The sequence below is a fragment of the Schistocerca serialis genome, chromosome 1 (assembly GCF_023864345.2).
Source record: "Schistocerca serialis cubense isolate TAMUIC-IGC-003099 chromosome 1, iqSchSeri2.2, whole genome shotgun sequence".
Taxonomy (NCBI): Eukaryota; Metazoa; Arthropoda; class Insecta; order Orthoptera; family Acrididae; genus Schistocerca; species Schistocerca serialis.
In genome coordinates, this window is record NC_064638.1 from 143,030,552 (window position 1) to 143,039,562 (window position 9,011).

Here is a 9,011-nt window from a genome sequence, read left to right on the forward strand (position 1 = left end):
TCTACTCTTCATTCGATCTCTGCGAAACCCTACATTTCTGGAGGATAATGGACGACCGCATGTTGCAGGTCCTGTACGGCCCTTTCTGGATACAGAAAATGTTCGACTGCTGCCCTGACCAGCACATTCTCCATATCTCTCACCAACTGAAAACGCCTGGTCAATGGTGGCCGAGCTACTGGCTCGTCACAATACGCCAATCACTACTCTTGACGAACTGTGGTATCGTGTTGATGCTGCATGGGCAGCTGTAGCTGTACACGCCATCCAAGCTCTGTTTGATTCGAGTCTCAGGCGTGTCAAGGCTGTTATTACGGCCAAAGGTGGTTGTTCTGGGTAATGATTTCTCAGGATCTGTGCCCCAAAATTTCGTGAAAATGTAATCACATGTCAGTTGTAGTATAATATATTTTTCCAATGAATACCCGTTCATCATCTGTATTTCTTCTTCTCGTAGCAATTTTAACGGCCAGTAGTGTAGAAGCGGAGCTAAAAACTACTGCCTCACGGATTGCGTCACTGACCGTATTTGCTGCAAGTGTACGTGACGAATACCCGAGTGTAGGTGCGACTGCACAGGTGGCTAGCGAGCGCCAGAGCGTTTTCTCCCAGCTGGGGCTCGCACCACACGAACGGCAAGTAGTTCGTGATGGCGCCCGCCATCAGAGCTACCACAACTGGCTCCATGGTGGGCACTGCTGCTATTCTGCTGCTCCCGACTGTGTAACGGCCCCGTACGAGCCACTAGCTGCAGGCCGAGAGTATAAAGGATTCTGTCCGCTGTCACGAAAACACTGCTCGCGGAGAACTGTTGAAATATTACGTAAGTTATTTCGTGAAGGCATTCCTCTGCAACTGACAAAAGAGTTACGGTATTCTTCGAAACCTTTTGAACGGTTACCCGTTAATAATTCGACTGGCCAACGACTGTCCTCCATGGACAGCGTTGTGCACGCCAAGGTTCGGATTTAATGTCGTCGGGACAGTGTGTTTATCTCTGCGACCTACTTTTGCGAAACTGTTTCTGCCTCACTATTTGCAAGTTGCTACTTGGAATTCCTCTGCAGCAGGCACTATTCTCTCTGGTGAATTATAAAAACCAAACCCTGTGATCATCTAATTCTTTTTTTATCTCCCTTTGTTTAAGGAACAGTAGGTGCTTAAGACTATTACCGTTTATCAGAGAGGTTACAAGATTCCAGTACATCGCATGTTTCCCTTTATTTAGACAATGAGGGGAATAATCACGTTATTATTTTCTGATTTAATGGCGAGCACAGAAGTTACGCTATGGGAGAGCTAGCAGATATTATTGTCAGCAAGACGTCAGTTCCACGTTTCCACGAAAACTGCGCTAGGACCACGTTTTACGCTCCGAAAGCAGTTCTTCCGTATATTAAGTATGCCCTGCTTGTTAGCAACTCCTCGTTCTGATATTGAGCAAACAGACGGTTAACGTACATCTCAAAAATCTTCTGAAATGATTGTTAGCTTCTCTTCTAGCTTAATGACGACCACTGGTAGAGAATTAAAGATGACCGAACACACGCGATAGCGGTTTATTAATTACCGAGCACGACACGGAAGCTCGCCGGCATGGAAACTTATCGTCATGTTTTCAGGAAGAAGCAGAGCGAAAAATGAACGAGTACAAACTATCATTTACTGATTAGTCTTCACATTTCTATTATAGCTGCCTCCATGTGAAGCTCCTAGCGATAATTTACTCTGCACAAGTAGTTGCGTAATTTTGCGTACCGATGTGCGTACTGTCTTCTTGACCGAGTTCGAGCCTTAGTTCGGCACACAGTTTTAATCTGCCAGGAAGTTTCTTTACGAACCAGTTGGTAGAGTGACAGATATGTGGAAGGTAGAAGTAGTCAGCATTCGAGACACTTTCTTTTATAGAACTTCGCGTAAAACAGATTTCAAACTTACAAATGAGAGCTAACGTTCAGTAACGCACGTAGTGTTTCAGACCACTGAATAGAAAAAGATAAAGAAATTAAAAACCTTTCTCTTTGCCTTACACAAAAGTTCTGAGTGTGCCCATTGATAACAACTTTACTTTAAATTTACAAAATGAATATGTCCTCAGTTTCTCTCACAGCAGGCCGGCTGCTGTGACCGAGCGGTTCTAGGTGCTTCAGTCTGGAACCGCGGTGTTACTGCGGTCGCAGGTTCGAATCCTGCCTCGGGCATGGATGTGTGTGATGCCCTTAGGTTAGTCAGGTTTAACTAGTTCTAAGTGTAGGGGACTGATGACCCCAGATGTTAAGTCCCATAGTGCTCAGAGCCATTTGAACCATTTTCTTACAGTAGCTTTACAGAATTAAATTCTGTGGGTATTCGTGTCGCTTCAAATCTAATACAATATTTATGATTTTGACAGCTGTCACCGGCACAGATTTCAAGGGTTTGATCATTGAGAAGCTAAAGAATTTTATTCGAATCGTCGCTTTGTGAATACCGAGAGTAATTTATTGAGTTTTAAGTAACATTCTAGATCCCACGAAATTTCGGAGATGAAAATGTGACACATTTTACTTTTTTTCATTCGTTAATGGCATGCAGTAAAATATTCGAGAGCAAATTTCATTCAAACAAAAACTATCCATTACATAGAAACACCCAATCTATTTAATACATCATGTCCCCATCCACACATCTTGTAACCATCTGAATACAGCGAAAACAGTCTCACAGCACATTCATTTTCTTATGGCAGTGATACCTCAAAAATAGCGTATCTTTCATACATATAACGCTAGTTAAAAAGTAGGCTATTCACTGTTCAATCTTTGCATCGCGCCGAATGAAGTACACAGACAGGTAAATATTTGAGCAATGACTATGTACCCATAGTTAATGCACATGCAACATAGAAGCTGGTAACTCGAGGAATGTCGTGTCCTACGACGGGTTTCAAGAGAATGCTGAATGGGAAGTTTCAGCAGAGATTTGGGGTAAAATTAATTCATTTCTTGTTTCCTGGCTCCAGAACTAATCGTCAGTGATCGAACCAAACCTCACAGGTATATGGAAAGCATCGGAATGACTGTGAACACAGATAGTAATATGAAAAAAATATCAAAGCAACAAGAAACACATGAAACAGTACTAAATAGTATATCAGAGCATTTGGACTGGTCAGACACCACTCGAATGAATTCTCTGAGAAGCTGACTTCTCATTTAGATCTTGAATTGGCCCTCACCTGGGCAGAGTTGGCTGTCGACTCGTCGGCGAGTGTCTTGGGCTGTTGTCTTTCTCCATCACTGAGCGGACAATGCTTGGCGGATGATTGGCAGCTGTCGGCGGTTGAATGGCCTGTTCCCTTTGTGCAGGCCGGAGAGGATTAGTGCCACGATGCATTGTCGAAGGCTACACCGTACCTTACGCTGTAAATTACTTTGAAGTATGTGCATGACGAATGCGGATGTTGGTTTTTCTCTTTCAGTTAGTAGCGTTACAAGAGGTCGTTTCTCCGAAGTTTTGTATACGGCCGCGTTACAGACGCGTCACATAAGGAACTAATTTTAACCGGATGACTGTGGGCGTGAAAATGACCCGTCGACAGCAGAGTCAAAACTCGGATCAGTGTTAGAATCAGACTGTAAAAGCAGCAACAGTGGCAGGGTGCAGAAGAAGGAAAAAGCATCGGACTAGTATGAAATCTAGTAACGACTGAAAAGCGAGTGAGACCAACTCATCACGCGATCGGATCAGCACCGAAGGCAAGCTCAGGCCAAACCTTAGTGTCTCAAAAGAATCATCTCGAAGCCTCACCTTTCACTGAAGGTCTGCACCGAAAAGGTGCACCGAATGTGATCACCGAATCTCCACTCTCTGCCGAAAAAAAATCCCTCCACTCTCTAGCTCATCAGTTTTGATCTTCTCATGTGCTTCCAGCTTGCTGAAATTTTTCGTTACATCCTATCATTGATTAACAATATATCACGTTTCCTCATGGGAATTTCCCCTCCTCTTGATCCCTCGATCCAGGATGCCAACTTTTGGACTTTATACTTACACGCGTCGAGCAAACTTTCTCACAGTCTTGTCCATTAGCGTATTAGGATGAGACTCGCAACGTATCGCATACAAACTTACCCTCTCGAGGTGTCTGCAGATGGTTGCACACTTGCACTAAGGTTAGTTCCCCTTTAAATTTCTCACGGAGGTGCCAGTTTGGAAAAACAACGTGTTTTCCTAGCGCAGATTGCCGGGTGGTAATGAGAATCCCTTCCCCCGCCACACCCCTGTCCATTATTGGCCTTCTACAGAGAGGCTCCTCCAGTAGGAACAGTTTAATCTTCTAGGTACGTCACAATAGTTTCTGAATTACAAAACTTTTTCTGAGGATTATGCTGTGTATGAGATACTTAAAATCTAACGTTTCTGTAAGCTGAAAAACAAATTTAATTTCTTCTACAATCATTACAACATTAAAAACCTTAATAAGAAATAGGGCTCGAATGCAGGCTTGGGGATACAATCTGTCTCAAGAGTTGAGTTCGTAGAATGTCGACGTTCCAAATCATAAGGCCTTAAGGGCCATGAAATCCATGTACCACACATCGAAACGTTTGCTCGGAGGACGTCGCGTCTGTCATATTCAATAAGCCATACATGCCTCCAGGTTCGTGGCAAATGACGAACACCCCAGGCAGTTCAGACACGGGTTTGTCAAGCCTGAGCAGGGTCTGGTGAGCACCGCCAGTCCTGTGTAACCGTAAGCTCTGGGCATTCTTTAGCTGTCATGACACTGAACTCTTAAGTGTCACAGGGAATGGGGATCTTGGCTTAACTGCCAGGATCGCGGGGATGGTACAAACATCTACAATTTCTCGGTCCGAAGGTGCGCTGCGCGCCGAAGAGATCGATAACTGTTGAATTGGAACAGTGACCAGCGGGCAACCTCTGAGAAACCTGCCACACCTCAGGTGTATAAGGCTTACGCTGGCGAGAGGAGTTCTTTCTAGGTGGACCCTTATTAACTTTTTCCTCGCGGCTTGTCCATGAAGTCCATATCTAGTTCCAACGCTCCCAGCAGTTTTAGTGGTCCGTCGGACAGTATTAATACCCTAACCCCAAATAGCATGGCTAGTCCGCCTGGGATTTCTGTTAGTATCAGAGGTACAGATCACAGCCTATGGTAAATGTGTTCATTGTTGTTAAATGTGTGGTTCATTTGTAAAATTGTCACCGTAGTACATGAATAAAGCTTTATAATGGCTTCCAGAGCAATTCAAAAGTAAAATGCTCCGTAACGGTACATACTTGATCCAGACAATGAAATCTCCCCAATTAAAAAAATTATTAAATGCTAAATCACTTGTTGGGTGTGATATCAACAATTAGCTGCGCACTGCGTTAAATTCCTGTAGCTTGTCAGGATAACATGGATATAGATGCCAGAGAACCGCAAGTGGAACTGGAAAGTAAAAAACTGGAAAGTAAAGAATTTTATGAAAAGAAATGATGCTGATGTAATGACACATTACGACGCAGAGAGATACAATACTTTAACGTCTGCGCCAAAGATTGAATTGAGAGGAATGTAGAATATAATCTCTGTAATGTTCGTATTGGATTCTCTTTTGTTTCATACTCCAAGAAGGAGTTAAGATACACTCTCGTTTGTTACCTTGTAGGGGATGGACGTAATTTTTGGTGTGTGCTGTAAGGCAACCATCTTGTTAGTTTTATGATTTGTGCGACGAACACAGCAAGTATTAGTGTCTTGTGAATAAAAAATAGTAAAAAGTGTCTAAGTTTCACGAGAATTATTTAAAGCGACGTAGCATTTTATTCCTTTGTTTCCATCGTCTTCGTGAAGGAAACCGATGCCGACTTTCGAAGATACGCACGGTCAACAAAGAGAAGAACATCGATGGCGACTAATGAATTAATATTGTGACAGAAGGACTAATTCTACTTTCAAAGTAAGAACTCTGAATAAATCGACAATGACATAGAATTCAAAAATATTATTAATCGGAATTGTAAATTATATTACAGGCAAATTTCACGCAGCACTGAATTTGTCCGCATTCAAGCCAATCAATACAGTCCGTAAAAAAAGCCTTCCAAAAATTCTAACGTTAGTTCTATATCCATATTTTGTTTTCTTTTCAAAAACTCAACAAATTTAATTTGTTTTTTATTTATTTTGCCACACTGGCGACCGCTGACAGGGACAGTGCTGTTGGAATAAAGAGTAAGTACTTTAATGGTGTACTACAATTGTACTTGTACAAATTACTGTTTCTCTGTTGCATGATGCACATGGAAAATGACGAATAAGGTGAAACAATATTAATTATATAAGCGGATGGCACAATAACCAGAAGGAACAAGGACAAGGATTTACAAAGCTAACGTAATCGTGAGTGACGCAGCTCAGCCGGAATTAAGGTAGGAAAGCGCAAACGCGTAAAGCGGTTGCACCTTGGCTTAGCTCCACTTAAAGCAGAACCTTTTCCTTTCCATATTAAAATCCTGGTAGTGTTTGCGGCAACGCACAACATACAATTACACTTTGATAATTACATTTTTATGCTCAACAATCGCAGAATTAGAAGATGTAGTGCGCCATCTTGTAAATTTCCGATGCGCACCAAATAACTATCACGAGATATTTTTAATAACCCAAATGCGAGAGAATTTAAAGATTTAGATTAACAGCAAAGTCCAGGTAAAAATAATATCCTCGCAATGGAATCAGAGAATTTCAATTTGACAAATGTTCATGGACACGTCACCGATTCTGAGAATAGTGACGTAAAAGATGACGCAATTAGTTTTTCAGCACAACAGAATGTAGAGGTAAATACAATTCAATTGCACTCCACAATAAATAACAATAACGAACCACTTGCAAATGAAACCTTGTACACAATCGATGAAACATCGTTTACCAGATCAGATGAAAATATTTCGTGTGAAATCAGTGAACCTAGCCCGGTTGCGATTCAATCAGACAGTGGTAGAGAAACAATGGTTACAAATAATGGCATAAATACAAACACACAAGCTTCGACAGTTACGCTTGAGGCATTATATAGTCTGATGTCAAACGTGAACACGCAATTATCTGATTTAAAGATCATCACAACACGAAGAACACAAAACTGTCGAATCTAGAAATCAGCCACAACTCGACAAACACAAAATTGTCAAGCATGGAAACTGGGTTTCAACAGCAGTTTTCAAGTGTGTACACGCAATCTGAAAATATTCACAAACATTTCGATCAACGCTTAAATAAACTCACCAATGAAATCGATCAAAAGATCGAAGACGAAGTCATCAAAACAATCAATAGTGTATATAATGTATTGGCAAATGATTTAGAAAAGAAATTTTCATATCTTACAAACAAACAGGAACTGTCAGCAGTCGCAAAAACACACAATCAAACACAAACAGTACAAAGAGAAAACGTAGAGGCTATTCAATTAAATTTAACGAAAGTACAGTTTTTATGTGAAGAAATACCTGACCAAGTTAATAAAGTTAAGGAAGAAGTCGCTCTTCTGAAACAGGAGACTCGACGTATTAACGCGGACATCATCAAAATAAATGAAACTTTAAAAACCGGTAATGTAAAAGAATCAATAATTGACCAGGAAACAAAACTTTTTGAGAAATTAGGTAATGAAATGAAAGTAGCCGAGGACAGAATACGTAAGGAAGTTGCGGGTAGACTGAGTGTTTCAAATGATTTGCCTACGTCAAGCAACAGGCATCGTGACACTTATTTGCCCGTGCCAGATTACGAAACCAGTAACGCAGAATATCACGCGCCCAGTCCGGCGTATGTGCACGCACCGGCGCAGGCAAACAATGGATATTCGCCAAACGCGGCGCTGCAACGCGCAGTAGGCGTGCCGCCTTGCATCTCGACGATTCTACTCGATGAGAGCCTGTTAAACCATAGACAGTTTCCAGTTTTCTCCACGGAATCCAGAAAAACTCATCCAGTCGTATTCGTAAGAGCATTTAAAAATGTTTTACCAAGAAACTGGACTGAGGCACAGAATATTAGATATGTACTAGGCTACACACAAGGCGATGCACTTTCATGGGCCACAAACATTGCAGTGCGTCACCTACGAACAATTTGAACGGGCTTTCTTGGAGAAATATTGATCTACTGGGGTCCAAGAAACACTGCGACGTGAGGTATTCAACCCACAACCGTCCAACCTCAAACACGGCGAGTTGAGAAAGTATTTCGGAAAGTATTTGAATAAGACGCGCTATTGGAACAATCCAATACCGCACGCAGATGTTCTCAGAATTCTGAAAAACAGACTGCCCGCGAACTTACGCGAAAAATTGGTAACCATACCGGAGAACGACCTTGAATACTTTCTTTCCGTGCTTGACTCAATTGATCTAATATATGAAGAAGAGCCAAGCACAAGTAATCGGAATGAACACTCCGTAGCGAATCAAAACAACGGTAACGGAAACCATTTTAATGGATCAAATGGCTCTGATCACTATGGGACTTAACATCGATGGTCATCAGTCCCCTAGAACTTAGAACTACTTAAACCTAACTAACCTAAGGACAGCACACAACACCCAGCCATCACGAGGCAGAGAAAATCTCTGACCCCGCCGGGAATCGAACCCGGGAACCCGGGCGAAACCATTTTAATGCCGGTAGACAAAACCAACACAGTTTTCCAAATAATAGAAACCAGAATTACGGAAATCGATGGAATTCGGCGCCACAGAGACATCACGACCGAAGATATAATACAGATTATGGTCCACGTCGGTATGTAAATGATAGAAATCACGCGATTGATAGGTCAGTCCCGCGTGATGAAAGGCGGCCCGCCAATGAAAATTACAATAGTTACATTAATAAGAATGACCGATCAAGGAGAAATAGCGACGGGCGACCACAAGAAAATGTTGCACGCAGGGGTCCGGACACTAACTGGCGACAGAATAACCACTCAGTACACTTCGTTGAGGTAACGGACAGT

At 42.1% G+C, this 9,011-nt stretch overlaps 1 protein-coding gene across 1 annotated transcript in view; it reads right to left on the minus strand.

Annotated features, from left to right (window-relative positions):
- LOC126456898 (glutamate receptor ionotropic, delta-2-like) overlaps positions 1–687 on the minus strand; it is a 111,327-nt gene extending 110,640 nt beyond the window's left edge. The window contains exon 1 of the mRNA XM_050092792.1: positions 525–687. Coding sequence (XP_049948749.1) covers positions 525–687 — 163 coding nt within the window. The remainder of the gene's footprint in view (positions 1–524) is intronic.
- Positions 688–9,011: the final 8,324 nt, after the last annotated feature.